At 50.4% G+C, this 27,588-nt stretch overlaps 1 protein-coding gene across 4 annotated transcripts in view; it reads right to left on the bottom strand.

Annotated features, from left to right (window-relative positions):
* The window catches only part of A1CF (APOBEC1 complementation factor), a 28,835-nt gene extending 3,944 nt beyond the window's left edge, over nt 1-24,891 (bottom strand). Inside the window, exons 1-11 of one of the 4 annotated variants that reach the window (XM_051799671.1) lie at nt 24,759-24,891; nt 18,218-18,361; nt 15,658-15,792; nt 15,249-15,379; nt 13,603-13,841; nt 10,332-10,496; nt 7,006-7,103; nt 5,886-6,156; nt 4,273-4,478; nt 1,652-1,788; nt 818-961 (exon numbers count right to left, since the gene is read on the bottom strand). In XM_051799671.1, the coding sequence (XP_051655631.1) occupies nt 818-961; nt 1,652-1,788; nt 4,273-4,478; nt 5,886-6,156; nt 7,006-7,103; nt 10,332-10,496; nt 13,603-13,841; nt 15,249-15,379; nt 15,658-15,792; nt 18,218-18,316 (1,625 nt within the window). In that variant the 5' untranslated portion in view covers nt 18,317-18,361; nt 24,759-24,891. The remainder of the gene's footprint in view (nt 1-817; nt 962-1,651; nt 1,789-4,272; nt 4,479-5,885; nt 6,157-7,005; nt 7,104-10,331; nt 10,497-13,602; nt 13,842-15,248; nt 15,380-15,657; nt 15,793-18,217; nt 18,362-24,758) is intronic. The other 3 variants (XM_051799668.1, XM_051799670.1, XM_051799672.1) reach the window with 3 other exon arrangements.
* Between the last annotated feature and the right edge of the window lie 2,697 nt (nt 24,892-27,588).

Raw genomic sequence — 27,588 nt, 5'->3', positions numbered from 1 at the left:
GTCATTTCTTTGGTGGGTGAAATCCTAAGTGTTGGTTCAAAGGGAGTTGGGGGTTCTGGGGGGGGAGGTGGATGGGCCATGAATCAAACAACTGTGTGTCTTTGCAGTGAGGAAGATCTGCTCCATCCTGGGTGGCATCAGCCAGCAGGTCTGGGGAGGGGACTCATCCCGGATGTGGCACTCCAGTTTTGGATCCTGCACCTTGCCTGGGACTCCCAGCTGAAGGGAGGCATTCCCAAACTGGAAGGAGTGGAGAGGAGGTATGTAGCTGGGATGGGCCCCCGGGTGGTGGGGTTCCCCATCCTTGGACACTGCCCCAGCTCTCCTGGACACAGCCCCACACAGCCTCCTGCATCTGCGGCAGGGTTGGAGCAGAAACCCCACCCCACCCCGGTGCCTCCAGCCTGAGCTACTCTGTGGTTTGTACCCTGTAATTTGGGTAGTCCTGGTTTAGAGATAAATTGCTTTATAGGCAATAAACTGGCACAGGTTGCCCAGAGAAGCTGTGGATGCCCCTGGATCCCTGCAAGTGTCCAAGGCCAGGTTGGACACTTGGAGGTTGGACACTTGGAGGTTGGGGCTTGGAGCAACCTGGGCTGGTGGGAGGTGTCCCTGCCCATGGCAAGGGGTGGAACAAGAGGATCTTTTAGGTGCCTCCCAAGCCAAACCAGTCTGGGATTCTGTGATAAAACTGCCACACACACAAGTCCCACGAGTCAAGGCACGTGGGGGAGCACAGCTAAGCCAGGCTCGCTCCGCACACCCGCAAGGAAGCAGCCGGAAAAATAACATTCCAGGAGACTTTTGCTGTACAGACCTTCCCGTACCTGGAAAAGCTGGCGCTGCTGGAGGCACCTCTGCCCCCTCCACGGGGATGCCCAGGCTCTGCAGGGTGTACTCTGCCGCGTAGGTTTTGGCCTCGTCGACGTAGGCGCTGAGCTTGGGCGGCGTGAAGGGATGTCTGCGAGCACAGCAACCTGTTAGCTGGGTTTGTGTTCCCCGGGGCTTTCCTGAGAGATCTTTTGGTCTGCCTGTAGCTGCCATCATCCCAGACAGCAAACAGGAGCTTTATTTTCCTGTGCTGCTGCTGCTGCACTGACGGGAGCACTCTCCTCGTAGTGGGCTGGTTTCCCTGCTGAGGTTACTGACCTGGCTCTCGTTTTGGACACAAAGTCCTCTCAGAGTTTGTTGTGCTTTTCTCAGTCGAAAACAAAACCAAAAAAACCTGCTGTGTTTTTTCTTTAAAATACACAGTCAGGGGGTGTTGTGTTTTTTTTTTTTTACAGCACACAGCAAAGAGTGTTTTAGGTCAGAAATGTTTAGAATCATATTTGGAGCCTAAATAGCAGCAGGTTCCTTCAAGCTCCTTTCATTTCCCCACAAGAGCTATGGTATGTTTTATTTCTGTCTTAAAAAGCCCCCTTTTGCCTGATTATATCTGGCCTTCTATAATGTTTGCACCACCAGAGAGAGAAAGCACCAAGCATGGCAGACATCAGTCTAGTTTAGGTTGTGGATGTTTTTCTCTCTAATACATTAAAAAAAAAAAAAAATAGAGACCCGTGTGACTGTGCTTTGAGGAGAGATTTTAGATAAAATGCCATTTAAAAAATGAATCCTAAACCTCAGAATACCTCAAATAATTACATACATGGCGGGGTTCTGGCTGGCAAGGGCAGGGATGGTGATTTTGTACAGGAAGAGCTGTCTTTGATCTTGGCCGATTGCAGAGTGGAGCTGGTAAACAGGCTGTCCCCAGTTGTTTTTCTGGCAGATTTCTTCTAAGATCTAGAAGAAGAAAAGGGTTTTTTGCTCAGGTTAATTGGTGCACAGAAGCCTTCTCACCCAACCCCTGCACTGGGCAGCTGCCTTCCTTCCCTCCAAGGGGTTTTCAGGGAGTCGTGGCAGCTTCCTCAAAGCTCACAAAACATAAAATAAATGGCAGACAGGTTACTACAGCCCCCTTCAAGTATAAGATTAATCTAAATGTTTTCTACTTCAAAAACCTGTTTAATTCCTGAAGTTATTCCCTGTTAAATTGGATGCCTTTGTCCTTTTACTGATTAGCTGCTTTATTCTGGTTTCAGAGTGGTTTTCTTTGAATTCTCCTCAAAAACTCCATATCTGCTCTCCTACTTCAGAGTACCAAAAAAACCCCTTGAGTTGCATTCATCTTCACTGCTCTGTTGACCCCCTGGCTTAGTGGGTTACAGAGCATGAGAAGTCCAAATAGCCTTCTTTTTAAAAAGAAAAAAGGTTGTGTTTCCATCCAATTAATTACACGGGCTTCAGCAGGCGACTCCTGCTTTTAGTTTGAAAGGGAAATGCTGAACCACGTTGCCCTCAGTCCCAGCACAGCTGATTCCATGGTAATTGGGAATTGCTGTCCAGAAGCACTCCTGCTTTGCCTTTGGATTTCAGGTTTTTTACCCACAGAATCACAGAATGGTTTGGGGTTGGAAGGGACCTTAAAGCTCATCCCATTCCACCCCCTGCCGTGGGCAGGGACACCTCCCACTAGCCCAGGTTGCTCCAAGCCCCGTCCAACCTGGCCTTGGACACTTCCAGGGATCCAGGGGCAGCCACAGCTTCTCTGGGCAACCTGTGCCAGGGCCTCCCCACCCTCCCAGGGAACAATTCCTTCCCAATATCCCATCTATCCCTGCCCTCTGGCAGTGGGAAGCCATTCCCTGTGTCCTGTTGCTCCAGACCCCTGTAAATAGCCTCTCTCCACCTTTGTTGTGGGCTCCCTTCAGGTCCTGGAAGGCCACAATTAAGTCACCCCAAAGTCTTGCCTATTTAAAACTTACACTTCATTTTATTTAAAATGAAAATGTAAAATATAAACGTCGGTGCTGCTTTGAATTTGGCAATCACAGCTCCCTGCTGAAGTTCAGCACCTGGTGTGTAAATAAATAATTCATTACATTTCTGGACTGGGGCAACACTTGTTCCCTGCTGTCCCAGCACCTTCGTGTGGGTGGCGGGTTTATAATGTCACATCAACATCTAAATCCTCAATAAGGCAGATTTGGGCACCAACACTGAGCACCCCAGCTGAGAACCAAACCATTTCAAGGGGGTGTTGGAATGGTCTCAGCACAGAGGATGGGAGAGCCTGGCCGTGCTGACAGGTATTAATGAGCTTGTCCCGTTAACGAGGCAAACTGCAGGGGTTTGTGACCTGCTGTTGTGAGACAGTAGCCAGTGGGGGGATTAGGGAGCTCAGCTGCTGGAAAGATGTGCCCCACAGAGCAAGTTCTCAGTGCTGGAACACGCACAGTGGGGGCTGGCAAGGATGGGAAGAGGAAAAGGGGAATTTCAGCCGCCCTGAGGCACTGCAGAACCACTCAGGTGATCTCACACCTCCTGTGGAAGGTGTCCCGTGGCAGAGGGGTTGGGACTAGATGAGCTTTAAGGTCTCTTCCAATCCAGGCTGTTCTGTGGTTCTGATATAACAGGGTAAGGGCACTGTGGAATTTTGTAGGAGGGAAAAAATCCCACTATCCAGTTTTCCGGGAGGAAAAAAGGATGTTTTCACAGACTGTGGCAAACTGGATGCTGTGGTAATTCAGTGTCAATAAGCAAAGATGAGCTTCAAAATTCAGGGTGAAGCTGGTTTCTCAGGTTGCTTTGGAGAAGGTGAGGGGAAAGGAGTTACTGTAAGAGCTGGACCTTCAGAGACTCGGGGAATTTGTTCTGGATTTCTCCTCAGCCCTCATCCATCCATCTGGATCCCAGGCCCACAGGCACAACCAAATCAAAAACCTCCTGGAGGGACCAGAGCTTCTGCACTGGGCTGGGTTGTGGTCAACACCTCCTTCCCCATAAATAGTTTGAAAATGTACATTATTTTTCCCTACATGTGCATTCACCCCTCGGTGAAGCCCCAGGGGGTGCATCTCATGTGTCAAACCCTTTTTGGGTGGGAATTTCTTTACCCTCGGTGCTTTCACAGAGGAACAACCCCAACTGGATTTCACCTGACCCCCACGGGTGTTTATGCCAGCTCTCCTCCGTGGCCAATGGTGATCCTAAAGGTCTTCTCCAACCCAGACAATTGTAGGGCTCTGTGAGTGGACACTGTTCTACAGCAAGGTGGGTGGATATTACAAGGCACAACCAGTATCACTGATTTTTTTAATGTTTTTGGAGGTGCAGGAAGGGATTTAATTAGCAGTCCCCAGCGCAGATCCCATCAGGGGCCTGTTTTCCCGAAGCATTTTGGGCAGAGGCGACGGTTGGCCGGGATATTGATGCTATTTTCGGTACCTGAGGAGCGAGTTTGATCCCTTGGGGCTTTAGTGTGACGTGGTTCATCGGCGTGAGCTCCATCCCTGGCAGGAGGTCGTAGAGTTTGTCCTCTCCCCTCTTTTCTTTGAGCTGGTATCCTCGGCCCAGGCCCGTGTACGCCAGGTAGCCGCGACCTCCCAGGCCTCTAACTCCCGCAGCCCCTACAGGTACATTCATGTAAATTTCTAGGAATGTAAGAAGGCATTAAACTGAATCAAATCACGGGAAAAACGACCCTGATCCTTGCTGAAATGGAAAAGTTAGCCCTGCTTGCTGGGGGTGGGGGGGGAAGAAGACGGGCAGGAGGCCCCTCTGCGGGATAACCCCGGCTCGACACCGACACCCTTTCTTTTTGGGCTCTTATGCTTGGGTAGGGGAGGCTTTTCTGGGGAGACCTGCTTCCTTCTGACCCATTTCCCACCTTCTCTAGCCAGTTTTGATTTCGTGATGCCTTTCTACCCACATTTGTAGTTGAAATGTGGAGAGGGGACAGCTGGTATCTTTTGTTACCCACCAGCGTAATTTCACCTTCTGGAAGAATTCAGAGTTTATACAATTTCACCCTTATACAAATGAAAATCTCTTTTTGTTTTCCCCCATTACACTTCCATTTCTCCTCAGGGAACCCTGCTTGGGGGTCTGGGGAGAACATAAGGCGAGAGAGGGATGGTGGGTTATCACATCTGCACCCTTCCCAGTGCAAACTTCATAGAAGCTGCTTTCACCTGTGTGGGAAAAACATGAGGTGCAAGGGGTGTTCCTGGCTGCCCTGTCCCCTTCCTTGTGAAGGGAGAAAAACTGGCCATGATGGTCCTTGTTAGCCCTGTTGGGGTGCCACACAGAGTCCCAGCCTGCTGTGGGACTTGGCCACGGGCTTGGGGACACAAGGCATAATCTTTGGAGGGAGGATCAAATGAGCAGAGTTATTTATTTATTTTTCTTTTTTTTTGCTAACCCTAAACTTACTTCTGCACTTACCAAATGATGTCTGCACTGATATTTAATTTGGGGCTATCTGAGTAGGGGGATTTGATTTGGTCCCAGGTGCAGTGACCCAGTAGTTTTCAGAAATACCCCCAAAACAGGGCTCCATCTCCCAGAGCACATCATTAATGGCTTTCTTGATTTCAGTCCTGGCTCCCAACCCTGTATTAGGGGCATGGTGACCTCCTTGGGAAGCTCCATGGCTTTGGGTCAGAAAACACCAGGACTGGTAAAACTTTCCCTGTGACCTTCAAAGCAAAGAGGAAACACAGCGCTGAGCTGTGCTGGTGGCTGGCTGTGGGGTCTGGCTCTGAAGGGGGGAAAGGAAAATTGTTTTATTTGGTCTTCCCTGCTGGGGCAAAACCAGGATTTGTGGTTTATTTACACTGGCCCCAGGGCAATCTGGAAGCTCTTTCAGGCTTACTCCAGGAAAATGGTGATTTCTTTCAGCTTGGCCCGCTGGAAAATTGGGAAGGACAGAGGCCAAACCCCGCGTTTTCCATCCCTTTGGGACAGGGGTCCGGGAGCCAGGGCGGTGTCCAGCGACACACGTGTAGGAGGAGGAGGAGCTATTTTGCTGGAGCTGAGTGCTGTGTGGCAGGCGTTACCTCGGATGGAGGGGGGCCGGATGATGCTCCTGCTGCTGAGCCCCTTGGTGGCGGGGAAGTGGAGGTTGGGGATGGCGGCGTAGGCCTGGGGCGCGTAGAACACCGGGGCGCCCAGGTAGGCGGCGGCGGGGTCGTACACGTGCCCAAAGGTGTAGGTGTACTCCCCCGGCAGCACCGGGCCCCTGCCGCCCGTGCCACGCGTGTATCTCACGTAGCTGTCCTTGTCCACCGGCTTGGCCAAAGTCACCTCGATGGGGGACCCGTCCAGCACCTTCCCGGCGGGGAGAGAGCACGGCAGGAGGGTGAGACTCCAAAGTGCACATGGGTTATCCTGCCTAGGGAGGGGGTTTGCTAATGGGATGAGAAAATGAAGGAAACCGGCCCCAGAAATCCCCCAAATCCCCCTCCCACAGGCAGAAGGCAGCACCGGCTTGGTGCAAAGTCTTAGGGTGCCGAGAGCGCCCATCCCCGCCCAGTTAATTCAGATTAACTGAGTCTGCACAGCCTTCCAAAGGCTTCACTTCCCTGCCAAGGAGCTGGTAAGCCAGCGAGATTCCACGTGCTCCTGCGGGGAACAGCAGTAGCACTAAGAATAGGAGCAGGGTTAACACCTCCTTGGGAGCAGCCCTGGCGCTGCAGCGCCGGGAAGTACAGGCGGCGCAACAGGGACCAAATCCGGCACCCCCCCTGCAAACCCCCATCTGAACTGGGAGCAGATGTTCTGGGCTGACCTTGTCTGTCCCAGTTTGCCATTCACACACTGCCCTGCCAGTGTTTTTGTTGGCAGACGTGGAACGAGGATGTGAGTGCGAGCCAAGGGAGCCCAAACCCCCTCTTTTGCTAGTTCTTCTTGCAGCTTCCTCTGCTTTCCCCCCCACACTTTTTCTGAGCAGTGAACTAGAGGCTGAGCTGGGCAAACATTTAGCACGAATACAGGCAGCCAAAATGAATAGTTTGTGTACATCAGAGCTGCAGAAAAACAGATTCAGGAGTATAAAAGCAGCCTGCAAAGAGAAAACAGGGATGACACCTCCAGGAGGTTTTGGTAGCTGATAAATCAGGAGGCTTTGTTTCAGTGTGTGGAATATAATGTACCCAAGCTCCAGGAATTAGTATTTACCTTCCCATTCAATGCTTTCATAGCTTCCACAGCGTGTTCTCTCTTATTGAAGTGCACAAAGGCGTAGTCTCTAATTTTCTTTACTCTCTCCACCGCACCTGTAGAAAACATTGGAATATTAGTAGGAAATGGGTTTTAATTGGGGAATACAGGTCTGAGAGAGCAGCAGTGTCAGGTTATGAGCCCTGGGAGAGCAAAGGGTAAAAGAACAAGAACAAGAGGATACCTCTTAGGAAGTATATGGCATAGGAAAGTAAATGTAGAATGGTTATAGTATTTCAAGACACCCTAGAAGGGTTGGGGAGCAGACACCAGTTTCCCTTTAAACTGGAGTGGTTTTCTCCTGTCCAAAGTGCTCTGTTGGACACTACCTTTGGTCCTGTGTCTCCCTTCTGTGACAGACCACTAAACTGGCTGAGCAGGGCTTGCACCAGCTACAAGAAACATCACCATGTGATCCCATCTCCATGGTTTCCTGCATGCATGGTGCTTGGAGGCAGCTTCAGGGAAGCTGATGCTCCTGCCATAAAATGAGGAGGCTTTTCTCTTACTCATCAACTCAGGATGTTCAGCAAGAAGGAACAGCCAGTCCTGCCTGGGACAGAGCAGCCCCAGGCACAGGGACGGGCTGGGACTGAAGGGACAGCAGGTCTCTTGCTAAGAAACAGCCTTTCCCGTGTCAGTGGGGATTCCCTGGATGCCCCAGATGGCCTGGACATGGCCCCAGTCAGCCTCTCCAGCTGAGGTGTTGACCCTTCTGGGAGCGGGCTTGGGCTGGAGACCCCCACCCTGGTGCCTCCAGCCTGAGTCCTTCTTACACCTGTGTGATCACCCAAAATAATTCAAATGTAAATGGCTTCTTGTTCTTCACTTCTGTGTCGTGCCTCTAGAGCTTTCCCTTTCCCTTGTCAGCTGCTCTGCTGTTGCACTGAGATGCTCAGCACTGAGAGGTTTGTCTCCAAAATAACCCCACCAGTGCTCTTCCCCACGGCCACAACCTTTAGACATCTGTCCTCTCTTTAATTGTTCATGTTCCCTGCTCCTGCAGCTTGGGGAGCACATCACCAACCAGCCCAGCCTCCAAAAGTACCACCCCCAAAGCCATCCTTTGGAAACTTGGCTCAGGGATGCTCAACAGCTCTCCCCTTGGCTTCTCACCTTTTAAAGCCGAACAGGGGCACAGGGAAATGTCACACTGCTACAAAAACACTTGCCTAGATAAATGCAGGAGAAAATAAATTCCTCTGGTGTTCAGGGGGAGCCATTAGGAGCTGCAGTGGGATAAATGGAGCTGTCCCAGCCCATAACCTGAGCAGCACTGGAATGGTAAGCAGCACTTTGTGTCCTTCTGGGACAGAAGGTGATTTTTCCAAGCCTGAAGCTATGGGAGTTACATGCTGATGCCTCGTTTACAAGTCGAGGCTTTAATGAACTCGCTGTGTTTTGAAAATCCCCCTTCTGCCTCCCTGGGAGTGTTCCACGACAGGGATCCTCTCCTGAGCCTAAAAGTTTGCTCTTCCCTGCTTCTGCCTCAGCCGGGGCAAAGCAGTGTGATAGCTCCCCTTGGAGAGAACATCCGTGGAATGTCGGAGGGGGAGCACTGCCCCCTTCAGAACACTGGGAGAGCACGAGCTGCCTGCTGGAAACTTCAGCAGGGATGAGGAATTTTGCCAGAATCCCCAGGGAGCAAGGGCAGGGCTCTTCGGTGAGATGTGTCTCTCTATAAAAGTCACCAAGCACTGAATTTGGGACAGATTTAAGGGGTGATACTTGCAGTAAACCACAGTTTAAGATGCATAAGCAGTGTCTGTGGAGCCATAGACGTGGGAATTGCTCTGTCATGGGGACCTCTGGATCATAACTCCTTTGGATCATCTTTTATTGGGTGACTTGGTAATGTCAAAGCAGCTTCTTAATGCCCTGGATCAAATGTAACTTCAGGTAAGTGGTGCTGAAATGTGGCTCAGTGAATGAGGCAGAGAACCAAAGCAGGGGAGGGAATAATTTCACATCCTTGCTGCCTTTTTTGATCCCACTAAAACTGCATTTGCTCTCCCTAAAGCTGAAATTTTGCTGATCTAATGTACCCACTTTATCCACCAAAATTAAAGCTGTCCATTGAAAAAAAAGAAAAATTAAAAAAAAATTCCAACACGAGCAGTGAAATGATGAAGTGAAAATTAAAGATGATACAGAACTTCTGCTGTTGTACTGGAAAACTTGCCTTAGGAGCAGAGCAGATGACTGTTACCAAAGTGTCAAAGGGGCATAAATGTGTTTCTGGGGAGCGTGAGCTGTTCAGTGCTCAGCAGCAAAACTGGGTAAATAAAAGAAGGAAACAGTTAAGAGAGGGTGATGACATAAATTTAACTCAGGGGTAAAATGGGGTCTCCAACAGCTTGGTGGTGGCTAAAAGTATCAGGCAGAAATATTGGAAGGATACAAGAAAACCTCATAAGGAGCTTTGCATTGCAGCCTAGTACAGTAAAAGGCATGTATAGAGCAGATATGAAAATTGGTGAAGGAAAAATGAAGCTCTGTAGTGTATTTTAAAAAATTAATAGAAGGAAGTTAATAGGAACGAGATGAAAGGAGATTCACATTGCCAAGCAAAAGTTCCTAATGCCTAATGGACTGTGTGGCTTGGAGAGCTGCAGAAATGGGTTATTTTTACTTTGTTGGTTTTGGGTGGAATTTCCTAAAGCTGGAGCTGCTCAGAAGTAAAATCTCCTTTGAAAGGCAGCAGGATTTTTAGCCCCAACAAATCTACTTGCTTTTTGAAAAAGCCTCACCCTAAGTGCATGTAATATAAATGCTGATTATTCACAAATTTACAGGAGAATGGGGGGGGAAGGGATGTATGAAAATTACAGAGTTCAGAATTTAGATAGATTAGATAAAAAGGATTTGTATTAAATCACGCTATTTTTATCATTCCTTGCCATAGAAGAATGCTGAAATCACCCAGCTGCTTCACCAGCTCTCTCTCTTTTTTTTTTAAAGAAAGAACTGAAATGATTCCAAATCGTTTTTATGACACAGGCATCCCCATGCAGCATTTTGGATCTCTTCCAGTTGCCAATCCCCCAAAAAAGGTTAGCAGTGTCGCTAGCTGGAAAATAAGCTGCCCTTAATGGGATGACATGGTGTGCAAGTTGGGTGGGAGCCTTCAGCCTAATGACCATTTTTGTGGCATTACACAGGAACATTTTACAGCAGAGAACCAGCTATTTTTATCTCCTCCTTTGGCATTTTATGACCAGAGAAATATTTCCACTTGCAGAAGCGGCGTTTATTCAGGAGCTGCAGCCTCAGGGGGCTCCTACCTGGTTTGATGCTGTTGAACTCCTTTTCTATGGTCTCTTCAGTGGTGGAGAGCATGAGGTTCCTCACATAGAGGATTTTTACCGATGACATGGTGTCTTCATCCACCTCCACCTCTGGCTCTGCCCAGTCCACGGCGATGGGGTGTCCCCAGAGCTGGATCCTTCCTTTAAAGGGATTGGCATGGTCAGTGTGTCAGACAGGCTCTGGTTCCTCTCCCTTCTGCTCAGACACTGTTTCGTGTGCAGTGTGAGCAGCAGAGCGGGCCAAATTCTCCAAACACAACCAGAAAAGCCTTTCTAGCTCCAAGCACTGCTGCTTCATTAACTCATTTCCGAAAGCAGATGGTCACACTTGGAGCCTGCTCCCACCAATAGTTCAGGTGCCTGCAGAAATACAGCGTCCAGAATTGAAAGAAATGGAAATATGGCATCATTCACTGAGTTCCACATTCCCTGGAGCGCTCCCTCAAAGGGAACTGTATAAGAATCCCTTTTGGCTGCAAAAGCTTCATTCCTTAGATAACACAAAAAGGGATCCCGAAGTCCTGGCTGGATGAAATGAAACAGCAAAAGCAGGGATGTCTCTGTGTGTGTCTGAATTCCTTTGGGCCCCACTGGGTGAAGCTGCAGCAGAAGAAAGGAGGGACACGAAAAATAACGAGGCATAAACCAGGGTGTGGGTGTGGAGGGTGAGCCCCGGGGCTCTCCAAGCTGTGGATGAGCTGCTGAGGGGCAGAGAATGCAAAGAGCAAACAAAGAGGTGGTTAAAGGTGGTGGTGGACACTGAGGTCCATAATCGTCTGCACTGAGCCACCTAATCCCTTAAGTAGCTGCTTGGTCAATTAGTGACGTTCAATTTGTAGCCGAGAGGGACTCGTCCCAGAGCTGTGGGAATGGCAGTGAGGAGCAGCACCCCGGGCAAGGCACAGGGAGCTCGGGGAGCGATGGTTTCTTCACCTGCCGCCTTCCCCAGGTGGCACCGAGGGGCTGAACGCTGGGGACACAGCCCGGGGCGACGCCTCCGCTCCTCGAGGCTCAACCCTCCGCCCCCTGGGGACCTGAAAAGGCATCCCACACGAGCATTTCCCTGGATTCGAGGGGAATTTCCCGTGCACTTTGTCTGCACTTTATCTCTGCGTGCGCGTGTATTGCAAATGTTGCCATTTTAGATTTTATTATTAAATTAATGGTCAAGTTGGATATATGGTTATGTTGCACTCAGGCAGAATTCCATTGAACCGTTTTATTGATGTTAAATTAGTCAATGTATTAAGAAGTGCTGCTGTTGAGTTGAATTAGGTATTGTTACAATTGATAAATCGTTTAGATCCAAACCATTGATCCAGTCCAGGCTAAGTTGGGCAAGGGGCTTCACTCCCTTACTGTTTCCCTCCTTACCCTTTTGCCTCCCAGATAAATCATTCTAGATTGCTTTAATCTGGTTTTTCTTTGTGTGTTTTATCTATTTAGTAAGTAACAGAGTCAACACTGCCATAAAACTTTGTCGTGCCTTTGCAAATTTATGTTAAATCAGCTTTTGTTGATACTCTGCTGGTGATTATTTAAATGGCCTAAACCAATCATTTGCAACAGAAGGGAAAAAGAAAATCCTGCAAAACTTTCCTTGCCAGATCTAAAAAGGCATCCTACACTGCAGCTCTGCTTGGATAACCCATCTAAGATGGGGTGGGAGCTACAAGATCAGAGGCTGAGGGTAGGATTTGGAGACTCGTTTTTCTGTTTGGAAGTGTAAATGATCAAACTGAATGGAAAGATGCTGCTCCCTCTGAGTCCCTCACGAATGAGCCAGGGGCTGTGGAGTGAGGCCCAGCTGATGTTCAGCTTTCAGCACTGCACAGTCTGATTTGAGCCCCTGGTGAGCAGAAACAGAGAGATGGGTGCTCATGGTTATGTGCCCCTTTCTGAACTGCTGTTTCCAGCTCAGTAGTGGGAATAATGACCCAGCTGACTTGCAGCAAGGAGCTGAGCTTGGTCCTGCACCAGCCTCTTGCTAAACTTCCACCCTCTGGTTTTAGTCAGGAGACAGGACGAGGTTTTAAATTTTTTTTAAGCTCCATTTTTGAGCATCTCTGTCTCTTCTACAGAGCTCCCTCAAAGAGCAGCGAGGTTCAGACTAAAGGAAGGGTCTTGATAAGGATATTCCACCTCTCATCCATCCAGTGAATCCCCTGGACACACATTCAGCTCCGGCTTGGAACGTTTTTGCAGTTCCTGCCGTATGTTTGGAACATCAGAAGATGTCTGGCTCCTGCTCAGGCCTTTGAAATTCCCAAAAACTGTTTGCTGAGATGTCCCCAAACTGGAGATTGCACATGTCTGTTCACGTGTGCCCCTTCCATCTGTCTCGCTGCCTTTGCTCAGGGTTTCAAGCGCTCTGTTCCCTCCAGGCTGGTTGGCAGCTGTGGCTCTGCCTGCTCCTGCCTTCCTTCTCCATGGAGAAACCATGGAAGAGTGGTGCTGAAGCACAGAGCAGCTGAGTGTGCTCCCACAGTCAGGGAGTTCTGCTGAAGTGACGCAGAAAACGCAGAATAAAAGGAAGCATAGTGTGAGATATCCCACAATATCCAAGAGTATTCAGTGCTCAGATCATGCTCTTTTTTTTTTTTTCCACAGTAAGTAAAAAGGATTTAAATTATGCAGGATGTTTCATGGGCTGTCAGATAGAACAGGTGAAAGAAGGCTGGGGGGTTATGAACAAGTCTCAGACCAGAAGGTTTTTTGGATGCTTTCCCCAGCAAGTGAGCTGGGTTCAACAAAGCAGTGCAGAAGCTGTTGAACACAAGAAAGCAAGAGGAAAGTGGTGAAACTCCTGCAAATGCACTGAATGTTAAGTGACTTCTTCCTCTAACACCTGCTAAACCCCTCTCTGCTTCACAGTGGCCTTTGCCTGTCCCCCAGCACTAAATTTCATAGACTTATTCTCAACATTGTTTAAAGCAGTTCCTCACTCAAAATTTTCTTCCCACACGGAAAATAACCTGTTTTCTGGAGCACCCTCAGTACTTTCTCAAGACTGAATCCGTTCTCGAGTGCCATAACAGAGGCTGTGTTTTATGTATAACCCAACTATAACCACAGGATAAAACACACCCTCCAGCAGAGCTGTCTGGACACACGCAGCCCAGATCCCTCCAGCTGTATTTTACCAAACCCCAGCCCCTGAGTGCCCAGCGTGGATAACCAGCGCGGTGCTCCCCCGGGAGCTGCAGTGAATCGCCCCCCTGAGCCAAACCCTTCCCTCTGTGCTGACCTGGGAGCAGTTTCCTCCTGGCCATGGCTGCAGCCCGGTGGCTTTCGTACTCCACGAAGGCAAAGCCCCTGTTCTTGGTCTTGTCGGCGGCGCTGGGGTACACGATGACGTCCACCACGCCGTCCGTCACCTTCTTCATCTCCGCCAGGATCTCCTCCCTCTTCTTGGTCTTGGGGATGCCCCCCACGAACAGGCGGCAGTTGTCCACGCTGGCACACACCCCCAGGAGCCGCCCGTTCCTGAGCACAAAGGACACTGCTGGTTTGCCGGGGGCAGAGAGAGGGGAAGGTTAAAACAAACCCCCTCTCTCGCCCCGAAACACGAGGCCTCCTGCTTCGGAGCCGGGTGTTGTTTCGGGTACTCCGGTGGTCTTGCTCAGAGGCTGCCACTCTGCTAAATCTCACATCACAGTCAGGCAGCACAGCTGAAATGAAGGATTTGAGGGCAGGGAGAAACCAAAGTCAGACTTTGCTTTTGCTTCCTGGGATTCTCCCTTTTGCCCTTTGCTGCTACCAGGCAGCTGTGCCCATACCCGGGGGTCACAGCACTGACCCTCGTGTTGCCACCCAGTATGAGCCAAGATCTGTTGCATTCATCGGTGACTTGTGGCTTCCCACTCATGACTGGGCCTCACAACTGAGGTTTTGGGGAAAGAAAACCCCTTGTCACGGAGAGACACCCTTTGGGGCCTCACTGATGGCAACTGTTGTGCAGATCCCGAAGTAAAAACTTCCTTACACGCACTTTGTTCACCTCTTCATGGTCAAAGTATCTCTTACAGGTCTTGAGAAGTCAAGAACTTATTTAGAGGAGTCTTTGGAACAAGGGAAGGAAGTGGAGGAGGTGGAGGTGGATGAAGCCTGATCCCTGAGACCTTCCAGCCTCTGATACAAATCACATTTCCAAGCCCTCTCTGTGCCTTGTGATCTGCTCATCCTTAGGGTTGCTTGTAAAGCAGTTCACAACCCATCTTTTTTTATTAAAAACAAAAATGAAAGCCATAAAGTTGCCAGAATGGTTTATCTCAAAAGGCTTTTAGGCAGAGACATCTACTCATCCCACTTTGAACTGGAAAAAAACAGTAAGTGTGGTTGAAATCAAAACAAAACATATTGATGGGCCCATATGTTGTTGATTTCTGGGTGTTTTGTTCCCAATTTTTAGTCACAACCATGAGGGCTTTTTCTGTTCCTTTCTATTAGGAAATGTCACTGTTCTGCCAATTGGTTTCCATCCTATTTCAGCATTTTTTGCAATTGCTCTGTCTCCCAGAACACATCCACGGTATCTGTCACGAGAGAGGCTGTGAATAGGAATAAATCAACAACAAACAGCTCAGAGGGGAAGGTGAAACAAACAGCAGTGCCTGGGGGAAAGTTAATTTGATCCAAAGCAAAATATTTTTTTTCCGATGGATTTTTCTGTTGTTGTTTTGTAAGAAATTCCCTGCAAAAGATGTTGACTCTGAAGAGTCCTTTGTACCAGGGCAGAAAGCAGCAACTGCACAGGGAGACAAGAGTAGATCTCCTCTCAAAGCTCAGGTATCCAAATAACTTTGCTCTGGGGCTGCGAGGAAAAATATACCTTACACACCACCCCAGCTGTCTGTGGTTTAAAGCTGATGTGAAGGTGTTTGTCAGGCTTACCTAATTTCATAATTATTGAGGGTCTTTATTGCGTTCTTCGCCTCCTGTTTGTTGGAGAAGGTCACAAAGGCATAGCCCCTGTTGTTGCCATTGAAGTCCATCATCATTCTCATTTCATAGATTTTGCCAATCTGCAAACCAGAAAGAAAGAGGTTTGTTGGCAAGGTGGGAGGTGTTTAAAGGTCAGAGCTTGCCAAATCATCACAGAATCCCAGACTGGTCTGGGCTGGAAGGGCCCTTAAAGCCCATCTCATCCCACCCCCTGCCATGGGCAGGGACACCTCCCACTAGCCCAGGTTGCTCCAAGCCCCGTCCAACCTGGCCTCGGGATCAGCTCTGGTTCAGCCCTGGAAGGCAGCTCTGAGCAGCCCCAGCCCCTGCCATGCCCCCACCCTCCGGGCAGTCTCACTTTCTCGCACAGTGGGATAAGTTCATCTTCGAAGAGGTCCCGGGGCAGTTTCCCGATGAAGATCTCGCAGCCCCTCTCCGGGGGAGGGCCATCCCAGCCCGGGGGGGGTCCTCCGTATTTCCTCTGCCCATTTTCCTGCCACGGAGAGAAAGGAAAGATAGAGATTAGATGTATTTAGAGACAGGTTTTTAAACATGGATCCCTTCTCAGGGAATGACCCTTAAGACATGCTGGAGGCAGGCACCCTCCTTCCCTTCAAGGAGCAGCTCTTCCCAGACTCCTCGGAGGTAACCTGGTGTGGAATGGTTGTCCCACTGCCAAATGTGTACTGGATAACCCAGTCAGGCTACTGGGGATGTGCTGGGGAAGGGTGTGGTTTGCACTGAGTTTTGCTAAGGAACATTCAACTCAGCTGCTACTTCGGGTGTCCGAGATGGAGATGGTCAGATAATTGCCTGGGAAATGTCTCCCTGGCTCTGGGAGGGGAATCTCTGTGGGCTGTGTGTCAGCTGTGGACTGTGTAACAGAGCACCTGCAACACTTATAACTTGTCATGATTCTTCATCCAAACATGAATATTTATTAACAATGAAATCACCTCTTATTTCGGTGACTGATGGAGAGTTTCCTACTCTACAGAGCAAAGAGAAGGCACCAGAAGGGCTGTGTTTGAAAGCAGAAGGACTCTCCAAAACCAGAAGGCATCAGGACCTCAGAAAGAGCCAACAGAGAGGGAAAGGTGGGCATGCAGGGGAAAATCTGGGAGAGAGATGGAAGTGCAGGGGTCCAGCCAGTGAGCCCTGGGCACTGTTGGCATCAGGTTGTGCTGGAGCTGCTCAGTGCCTTTGAGGAGAGACACTTGTGCCAGCAGCTGGGAGAGTGGAGAGGAGGCAGTGCCTGGCACAAAGCATGGGGAGGACCTGGAGGTGGGCATGGAGACATGGTGCACCCTGACACCCCCCCTTTCCTGCTCCCAGGAGTGGGGCAGCACTTTCTGTGACTGCGCCAGGGATTTCAGAGGAGGAGGACTGGGCAGAGGAGATGGCAGAGACAGCCCCACGGCAGGGACAGAGCAGGGCCATCGATGGTGGGTGGCCCTGTGAGGGGTAAAGGGTGACACCTGCCTACCCAGGAGCTCCTTCAGGCAGAGGGCAGATCTTGGCCCCCAACAGGTGTGAAGACCAGTCAATATTTCCTCTTTTTGGTATGTTTTTGCTAGATGGATGTGTCTCTGTTTTCCTATTTTTAATCATCTTTCCTGTATTGTTTCATTTTCCTTCCTTCCTTCCTTCTTTCCTTCCTTCCTTCCTTCCTTTCCTTCCTTCCTGCCTCTCTTCCTTCTCCTGTCCTACCAGAGGAGCTGGGACTCCAGTCCTTTTTCTATTTTTGTCTCCCTGGTCATTTCTTTGGTCACTCCCCACTCTGGGATCATTCCAGGCAAGCGAATGCCTGTACAGCTGACTTTGGAGGAAGGCCTAAAGCAGGTCAGCAAACAGGGATCCTTACAGGAAAATAGGAATATACCAGAAGGTCTTTTAGTTTTCTTGACCCTATAACAGGAAGTGTCCAAGGCCAGGTTGGAGCAACCTGGGCTAGTGGAAGGTGTCCCTGCCCATGGCAGGGGGTGGGATGAAATGGGCTTCAAGGTCCCTTCCAACCCAAACCAGTCTGGGTTTCTGGGATTCTGAGAAAGCCACAGTAAATATAAGACATAGAGAAGTCATTTATCTTCTGGGTCAGGTACAGTAAAAAGCCACCTCAGGGCCAACAAACCCAGATGCTGGCCTGGTCTTGGGGCACACCGGATTGAGGGCTCCAGGAAAATGCTTTTTCCCAGGAATCTCGGGTTTTCCTTTGGGCTGTTGTGCCCTCTAGTGCTATGCAAAGCAAGGCAAGGTTCAAGGCCTCCACCTGCCTAAAATTCAGTGGTTTCAGCTACTTCTTCCAGGATGCACAGTCGGTCATATCAGTGCCCAGTGGTTTCGAAAAAGCAGCTCGTTTTGGTGGTGCTAATTGAGAAACACTTCTTCAGGGGGGTTTGGGAGGACATGCCCACTCTCCACCTTGGAGGCCACCACAGGAGGCCTTGATCTTGGAGACCTTGAAGACTAAGCTGGGAGCAAACCTTTGGTGTCTGGGCAGGTGAAGCACCTGCCTCACCTGTATCTATACAAAAGGCTGACCTGGTGGTGACATGCTGGGCTTCCCAGCTCAGTCCAGCCACGCTCTTCTGAAGCTTCATCGGGTGGGTTTTATTTGCTAAACTACCTCTGCAGCCGTGGCTTTGAGGCACCAATCCCAACCTTCACTCAGCAGTGCTCAGGGCTGGTTTTTTTATTGTGATTTTTTTAAACCATAAATTCCCAGAGGAATTTATTGTCTTCACGAAAGACAGCACCTATTCCATGGGGTTAAGGACAGCACACGTGTCAGAGAAAAACAGAGGGAAAAGGAATGAGCCAGGAGCACCTCATGTGCAGATTTCCTGCTCGAGCCCCTGCTGAAGCTCCAGGATGAAGCTGGACACTGCACACAAAAGGATGTGACCATGAATTCCTACCTGGATCAAATTATATCCCGTTCGCTGAATTAAGGCACGGAGGGCGGCTTCTTTCTGTGTGCCGGTCAATCCATCCCCGGATTTGTGATTTGATTCCATTGTGAGTGATTATCAGCAAAAAATCAGGTTAATTAGGGGTGCTCACTGCAATCAAATTTAAGATAAATTAAATCAATTAATACGGCTCGGAGGAGAAAGTCCACCCTCCTGAGAAAGACAACAGGATCGTTCTTCCTAAATCGGTTATTTCTGAGATAAAAACAACACAAAACAACAGCGACCATGGGGGGGGGGGGGGGAAACCCAAAATTATCCCCCTTGAGCATGAAAGTAAATAGCATTTAAACCCACAGTCAGATTTTGGATAGTGCTCCAGTGAGATGCAGGGGGAATTTGTAACCCACCAGCAGTGCTCGAGTCTTAGGAGGGGGATATATGTCAAATGTACGTGACAATGGGTCCTTCAGGCCATGGCATGATGTTGACACTGGAAAGGGAACCTCCTACCAACCATGTCCAGCCCTTTATGAAAAACAAGCCCTGGGTCCAAATTTGGCCTGTGTTTATTTTTCAAAATAAAGAACATGGGAGAACTTCAGATCTTGTCTTGGGTTCAGATGTTTTGGTTCAGAGCTGTAGTTTTAGCTCCTGGCTAATTGTGGGATTTTTTTTTTTTAAAGTTCTGGATTTGGGTTGAAAACACCATAAAACTGAAATCTGAGTCTGACTGGGGTTCCACACTGGCAAAGGGGTGTTTGCAAGGCGGACTCACCACCTGTAATCTCAGAATGTCCCATTTTTCCTGACTGCTGAGCTTTGGGCTCGTCCAAAATCCGTTTGGACGTGCCAGACACAGAGAAGGGTCAGCAGGTGCAGTGCTGAGCTTGAGGCCTCGTGGTGATGGGCTGGTGCTGAACACCAGCAAGGGCAAAACCAGGGCTGGGGGCTGGGGGGACCAAGAACTTTGTAGCAGGAAACCCCTGAACTGTGTCATCCAGAATGGTTCTTTTGCCTTAAATTGCTTTTAGCTGTAGAAAAGTGGAGGCAAGGCAAGGTGATATAACTCCTGGGATTGCTGGGAGAGCAAACAGGGCCAAAAGGGCCAAAAGGGGGGTGTCCTGGGGAGGAGGGGAATGGGACAGACACCCTGTGACCCCCTGTGGCACAGGGATGGGGAAGGGCATGGGATGGTGGTGGGGATGCTGGGTGGAGGAGAAGGGAAATCCAGAGAAACAGAAAAGTGGAAGGAAGATGGATTGCTGTGGCCACACCCAGATTTTAGGGAAAAGACATGAAAGAATCCCACTGTACAGCAGGTCTCTTGGTGCACATAACATGGGCACTGCCCATAAAGAAATGCAGGCAAAGAAGGGCAATATATCCAGCTGTGGCAGAATTCCTGAGTGCGTCACAACGCCGTGGAAATAACAGAAAAACCCTTTTCCTGGAAGCAGCTGTTTCACACCAAGCACTTCTATTAACTAACACATGCTGCTTTGGGGGCTCCTTGAGGGGAAAGGTAAGGTTTGGGGCAGGCCACTTTGCCTTTGGACATTCCTTGCCCTGTGCTCCTATGGCTCTGGATCCTGAAGGACTTAAAGAGGTGCTTTAAACTTAAGTAGATGGATTATTCTCAGTGCCAAAAATGGGTATTTGGAGGATCTCAGCCTTGTCTCACTCGGGCCCTGCCACACTGAGCTCCAGAGACTGTGACTCAAACACTTGGAAGCAGAGACACCTCCGAAATGCCAGATTTTGGAGCTATTTATTGTGGAGCTTTGCGAGATCCTTCTGATTTTACTTGATTTTTCCCACGCTCCCACGTTCTCCAGTGTTTTGATTACCCCCAGTGTGCAGGGGCTGGGAGGTGAATGGCTCGATGCAATGGCTCTCTCCCGTCTCTAATTCCCAAATGAGTGTTTTCTGGAGCAGCTGCAGCCCAATTACAGGTTCGTTTTGCCCTTGCTGAGGGTGGCAGCAAAGCCCCATCGGTGCTCGTGGTACCTGTGCCTGCCACCCCCTCCGGAGCTGGCACGGCACGGGGCAGGATTAGCACACTGCCGTGCACAAACCAGCTGGATCCTTTCCCAGCCTGCTTAAGAAGGAGAAAGTGATCGTTAAAAAAAAAAAAAACAACCCAGTTAAAATCCAGATTGGTTTTGCATCCTGCCCTGCCTGGGCAGACACACCCTGAACCAGCCCTCTGGAGCAAAGCCGCGAATTGGGTCCCTTGGATTTTTGCTTTTGCTGCATCCCGGTGTCGTCAGGGGGCTGAGGGATCGGAAGGGGGTAAATCTGCACAGAGCCTACGGGGTAAATCTGCACAGAGCCCCACGGGGTAAATCTGCACAGCGCCCCACGGGTCTCTGTCAGCCCTTAGGGCTGGACTCGAGCCATCCTCACGCACCTCCAGGCTGGGGCTGAAAAGGGGCGGCTGCTCCGCGCAGGTTTCTCTCGGATTTACCCAGATTTTCCCTTCTCCCCCGGGTGTGCCGGTGCTGCAGCCCCGGGGGCTGCCCCGGCGGCCGGAGCAGCGGGAAGGCAGCGGGAAGGCAGCGGGAAGGCAGCGGGAAGGCAGCGGGAAGGCAGCGGGAAGGCAGCGGGAAGGCAGCGGGCTGCCTGCAGCCGGCGGGCACAGCATCCTCTCCGTGCCGGGAAAGCGGCTGGACCGCAGCCAGGCAAAACCTCGGCGGCTTTCCACGGCGGGAGAGCTTCCCAGCCTGCCCCCAGCCGTGACCTACATAGCCGAGGAGCGCAGGAGCCTTTTTCCAACTCCCTCCCCCCTCAAATCGTAGTTTCCCGCTGCACTTGCAGGCCGGGTGTCTGCACGGCTGCAGCTCGGAATGCATTTGCATGTGGAGCCTGAAATGCCAGACATCTCCACCGCTCTTCCCCCGGGAGCAGCGATTTCCAGCAGCGTCTCACTCCCGGGGATGGTTTAACGCTGAGCACTGGGCACAGGCTGCGGGGCTGGGGCTGGGTGGGAGGAGAGCACGTCCCTGGCTGATGCATTTGCAGCAGGAGCAACATCCCTCTGGCTCCTGCCTTCCGAGATAAGACAGGCGAGCTCTTCTGGGCTCTTCTCACAAGGCATCCTGCAAACATTTCAGGCTCTAGACAAGCACGTCTAGACACTGGGGTGCTCCAGGACACGCTGAAGCAATCCACGAGGGATGAGGGAGCAAGAGCACTCAAGGTTGCATAAAGTTTTAATCACAGCCTCTGCAAAATGTGGTGTCTTGGGGGTGTGTAAACGATGATCTGGCCTTAATCTGTGCCTGGTGCTTCCACATGCTCCTGGAGAAAGCCCAGGCTGTCCCAGGGAACGGCCCTTTCGTGTGTAAGAGGTGGAGGATCCCCATCCCCGGGGTGGCCAGACCTGCCTGTCACAACTGTGGCATCAGTCCTGCTGGAAGTGGGGTCCAGCTGGAGACCCCCAGCCCAGGGCACCTCCAGCCTGAGTTACTCTGCAAGCCTTCACTCCTCCTTCAAGAGGAGGCCAGGACTGGACAAGGCTGCACGCTCAGGGCTTGGACACGCACACACACAACCTCTTGAGAACAGGTTTGTAGCATCACTCTTAGAAATTAGGTCACTCCTGCTAATTACCAGCCCAAAGTCATCCACAAGTAATTTATAAGCCTCGTGTCTAAAGAGCTTTCCTCCATCAGTGGGGTTTTTCTGGGATGGAAACAGAAAACACACCTCTCTTTTATCAAGAGCTACAAATCCTGACACAATGAACCCCAAGCACAGCAAAACAGGATTTTCACCCCCAATATTCCAAGTGCTTCTGCTTTCCCCCTTCTCTCCTACCTCCCCTGCCTAAGGACATCTAAACACCTTTTTGAGCAGGGCACTTTTCCACCTCTTATCACAGAATCATGGAATCATTTAGGTTGGAAAAACCCTCCAGGATCATCAAGTCCAACCGTTCCCCCTCACTGCCACCTCCAGCACTAACCCACGTCCCTAAGAGCCACTTCTCCACTTGCCCAGCAGTGCATCCAGACTATTTCCAGGACACAAGTCATGGTGGGATGTTTTATTTCTGAAACTGGTGGGATTTCAGCACTTTCCCTTGATTCCAGGCCTCAGCCTCAGCCCTTGCAGTGCTGCCAGTGTACTGGGATATTTTTTTGTACCTTAAGGGTAAGGGAGGAGAGCTGCTGTCACCCGGGAGAAACACGACTACTTTCTCTCCTTCTTTGTTCCCTGGGCCATGAATCAATTAGCAAATCCACCCTCACAGTGGGAAAACCCCCCTTGCATGGCTGCTGATGGAAAGTGTGAATGACTGCAGCAAATTAAGGCAGTGTTTTTAACACTGTTTTTAAAAAAGAATCAAGCCAAGCACACTTAGTAGAAATAATTGTTCTGGAAATCAACCAATTTCAGGGGCTTGCCCTTAAGATGGATTGTTATTAAGAAGGGCCACCAGCTAAACAGAAAAGAAAAAAGTGCAGGGGAGGAGGTTGCATTTTTTTTTCAGATGTTTGTATTGAAATTAACACCTTTGGAAGTGCAAATTGTCCCGGAGTTTCCTATTTCACCTTCAATTTTGATGAAGTTTTGACAATGCTACCAAGTTATCACGGTCACATAATTAAGAACTCAGAAAAAGGAAGGAACTGCTTTTACCTGAAATCAGAGCATCACTGAGTTTGATTTTCCTCTCTCCACTGAACACTCTCATTTATTTTAGATTTCTACTGAAGCTCTAAAATGCCAAGGCACTTTTATGCCTCGCAAATCTCACACCAACAAGAAACAAAACTATTATAATACTGCTTCACCTCTCCATGGTTACTTGCACACATGGGTTCCTTACCAGCTGCCACAGGCAGGTCCCACAGCTTTGCTCCATCCATCCAGGAGCAAGATGAATCCAGCTTTTACCCCCAAAATGTGCATTTTACTTCACTTTTGGGTTAGTTGCTTGGAAAAGCAGGGGGTTTGTTTCCTCCTCCAAGGGATGGCTCCCATGCCAGGATTTTTGCTGAGGGGAGGAAAGGTGGTATTTGAGGCCAGAGCCTGCCCCTTGGCAGCCCTTTCGGGGAAACCTGGTTACTGTTTCCATGAATGAGATAATGAAACCCTGTTTATCCTGCAGGGATCGATACACCTTCGTGTCTGAACGTGTTGAGTCACTTGGACACATCTCATGAAGGCTGTTTTGGGCTGGTACCCCCCCGGTGCAATTGCTCCTCATGAGGAATAACAACCTCTGGAAACACTGGATAATTATATTCACTCTTTACCCATAATAACCCAAACTGGAGAAACTGTTTTCCTTTAGCTTATCAAGGTTTTGAGGCTTTTTTTCCTCCCTCCGGGCTCCAAGCAATATATATTCATTTATATACATACATAAACACTAAACAGACGTCATTTTCTTCCCCAAACCAGACACTTGAAGCTTCATGAGCTGACCCCAGCTCTTTGCTGTTGTGAGACGCTGCAGGACAGAGTCTGATTGAGCAATGGGGCACGAGGCTTTTGTCCCTTTGCTTTTCCAGGGCATGGGGTTGTTTTCCAGCTCAGGGGGTTCCACAGAAGGTGGGAACTCACAGGTATTTGCAGGAAAGCAACATAAACCAGAAGCAACGTGAAAGCTCTTCACCCTTCGCAGCCCACGAGCCTTGAGAAAACATTTCACACCTAAACCAGCAAATTCTTTGCTCGGGCCCTTTTCCCTGGGATTCACCTTCCTCTCTTGAAAACGCCTTTCCTCCTGCACACATCTTTGGCAGCTCTGTGACCAAACGCGCACAAAACGCCCCAAAAAGCCCTCTCTGAGGACGAAGAGCAGCTGATGCCCAGCCCAGCCTCCCTCCCTCCTGTTTTTGTTTGCAGCATCATGTGCCGGGTCCTTTGAAACCAGCCTTGCTCCCGTGCCTGCTCCCACCCGGAGCTGCTCTTTCACCGAGGGGAAGAGCTTAAGGCAGGCATTCTGTGCTGGTTTGAGGGGATTAGGGAAAACTGAGGGTTTCCTAGGACCAGCGGTCGCCTTCGCTCCGGGGACCGACCTTTTGCAAAGAGGAGGAGGAGGAGTGAGAGGTCGGCTGGGAATATCTCTAATGATTAGCCCCGGAAAGTTGCGCTTTAACAGATCGAGCCCGAATTGCGGCGGGGAAAACCCTTCCTCCCCCCTCCGCCTCGTCTGCCTTCGCTTTTCTGGCAACCGCCAGAAAACCGCGGTCAGAGGGAGGAAAGCAGGGAAGAAAAAGCAGCTCTTTGCCGCTGCTGCCGGGCAGAAGCTGTGCCGGGGGGCACAGGGAGCCCCGCTCTCCCCACCCGGGTCAGCACCAGACCGAAGCGAGCGGTGCGGGGCTGTGCCGGGGCGAGGGTCCGGCCCCCCAGCCCAGCCCTGCTGGTGTCAGGCAGCCCCCCAAGCACGGATCTGACGGTGGGGCACTGCCAGGGGGTGGAAGGCACACGGCGGAGCCGCTCCTTCCCCATCCCAGCCAACAGCCCCGTTCCGCGGGAGCCCCCGGTGCCCGCGCCCCAAAACCCGCGGGCGGAACGCGCGGCCACCTACCTGAGCGATTTTGGAGATCCCCACCCGGGAAAGAGGTCTCCTTGATTATGGAGAGTTTGCGACGTGTCACTGCGGTTATTCCCCAATCATCATATCAAACTCCAAAGGTTCAGCAGCCCCGGGGCTGGTTTACAGCCCCCGGGGTTAAACGTTAACCTGCTCTATCTCCCGGCTCCCCGCAGGCCTTTGACCAGAGAGCTGGGTCAGCGCTGCCCCACAGCACCTACCCAGGCCCGGGTTTTGGTAAATAAACCCAAAGGATTCAAGTCAGGTCCAGCTTAAGGGCTGGCCCTGCACTACCATTTGGACACCGTGCCTTTCCCAGCGGATCCGCTCTCAGCAGAGATTCTGGGAGAAGGGACACAGCCCTGTGCCAGTCCTGGCTTCAACAGGGGGTTCTGGTTGCTGGAGGAAGATGGCAAGAGGAAGAAATCCTCTTGCTGGTGGGTTTGCAGAAGTGGCTATGAAAACATCACCCAAGCAAAGGCTGAGTGAGCTCCCGGCAAAGAAAACCAGTGCCAGTTTTGGAAAGGGTTTGTTGCACCTGGAAAAGGCTGGGAATAAATTCAGCAGCCACAGGACCTCTGCCATGGGTGGCATCCAGGTGTGGCAGCCTCTGAGCACCCTGATTTTATGGTCCTTGAGGTATTGTGCCACATCTGTTGATGCAAAAGCTGAACTGAACGTCTGCCTCTTTCTAAAATCCTTCTGGACCCTGACAGTAATGAAATGGGTACCACAGAGGCTAATTCCATAGAATTATAGAATTGCTAAGGTTGGAAAAGACCTTTATGAACATCAAGTCCAACCATCAATGCAGCACCACCACCACGTTCACCACTAAACAGTTTTTCCCATGTGATGTGCAAGTTTGGTATCCCGAGATAGGGATCCATCCCTGTGATTGCATCCTGCCTTGGCTCCCTCTCCCCTCGGTGCTGGACCATAACTAGTCTGTCCCAGGGTTTGCCAGGCTCAAAGCTGCCTCCACTACACTGGTGTGGGACCACATCAAAGGCAGTTTTGAGGCATGTTAAATGAACCATTTCTGATTAGGTGTTGCTGACGCCTCAGGCTTGGAAAAGTGCCATCCCTGTGTTTGCTCAGCTTTAAAAGCAGTGGGTATTCCTGTGGGGGGGTGGATAATGGGGGCTTTGCTCCCTCAAGGTGAGCAGCATCTCACTCCTTGCTCCCTGCAACCACTCCCTCACCTGATGTTTCCAGTGCCAGGACTGTCCCCTTAGCACTCCCTGCTCAAGGTTTTTCCTCTGAATCCTCCAGCTGGGAGTGGCTCCATCTCAGCCACATCTCTTCCTTTTTCTTTCTTGGCTTGTGTGAGTCTCCCTGGCAGTTTTCTCAGGTGTTTTAAATAAGGTTGGGCAGCTGGGCTGGATCTGCTGGAGTTCACAGAGCTGGGCCCAGAGGAGCTGAGCTGCAGGTGAGGCCAGTCAGGTCCTGAGTGGAGATCCAGCTGCAGCAGATTTGGGAGAATTGGCTGCCAAGAGGGGAGGAGATAAAGGGCTGGACCCAGCCCAGGGCCACACTTGGAGACAGAACAGGGAGAGGGAGGTTTGTCTGGGGGTGTCTGCCATGCAGGGGGATGGAAAGCAGTGGCTCTCCCGAGCTTTTCCCTTTGGGAGGGTGAGGAGCTATGGATACAGTTGTGCCTCCCAAAAGACTGGTCTGTTGGAGTGGAGAGGGCACCTGGGGAAGAAGGCCCTGTGGATCCATGTGCCGGGAGCCGTGGGATGGTGCTGGAGCCTGCTCTGTAAGTCCTTGTTCCCAGATGTCATGGGTGTTTTTCACATAACTCATAAGTCATGGGGGTGGTGGCTGGGCTTTAAGGACCACGAGACCTCACCTCAGCTTTTGTGGTGTGGAGCTGGGATGGAGCTGATGTGCCTTCTCCAGCCTCGAGAGAGACATGAAAATGGTGATGGTTTTGAGTGTGGATAGTTCAGCTCCAACGGGGGTGTGTCCCCCACGTTTGAGGGGGTTGAAGGCACCTCCTGAGTCCTGTTTGCTCTGCTTGGTGGAGACACCCTGGTCAGACAGACCATGGTGGCCACTGCAGGGCATGCTGGAAATGGGGGAAGAAATGGGATGGTGCTAAAAGGCCTTTGAATTGTCCCAAGTCACCTCCAGACTTAGAGGGACACGTGTGGGTCGTGGAGGGTTTGTGTGTGTGTACAAAGAGCCAGGGGATTGTGTTAAGCACCCTCACAACTCATTATAGCTGCATAAACATCGTTGTGCTCCATTTTCCCCCAGAATAAACCTGTGTGCTGTAGTGCTGCTGTGCTCTTGTAATCAGGAACAATTCAGTTTAACTCTGAATGGTTTCAAAAAAGCAATCCAGTGCTTCAGCAGCCTGAGCATACCCTGCTAGAGACTGAAAAGGAATTTAGAGTGGAGTAAATAGCCTGTGTGTTTTTATATGAATAGATATAAAAACAACTTGGTCCTAATTCCAAAGCTGATATGAGGTGAAAAAAAAAATTTTTAAAGAGAATGGGCATGATTGAGGTTTCTGTAGCCCCATCCCTGGGGCTTGGGTGTCTCTAGGCTCTCGTGTTGCTGCTTTTTCCTTGCTGTGGCTGAGACATTTTGGGTTTGATGGTGCTGTGGAGAAGCAGCAGCACGTGTTGTACCCAAAGGGTGCTGGGTTGTACCACTGCCAGAGAAAATAGAATAAATTACAAGTGTTTTGTGTGTCTGTGGCTTCGAGATAAATCTGTGGTCATAAGTACTCCTTTGGTTGGCAGTGGTTTGATACGACCCGTGTTTGTGCAAGGCTGATGTTTGGGTATTGATCAAATATTGACACTGC

Source organism: Manacus candei, unplaced genomic scaffold (assembly GCF_025592945.1).
Source record: "Manacus candei isolate 608988 ecotype Guabito, Panama unplaced genomic scaffold, ASM2559294v1 h1tg000050l, whole genome shotgun sequence".
NCBI classification, from domain to species: Eukaryota; Metazoa; Chordata; class Aves; order Passeriformes; family Pipridae; genus Manacus; species Manacus candei.
This window is presented reverse-complemented; position numbering and strand designations above follow the sequence as displayed.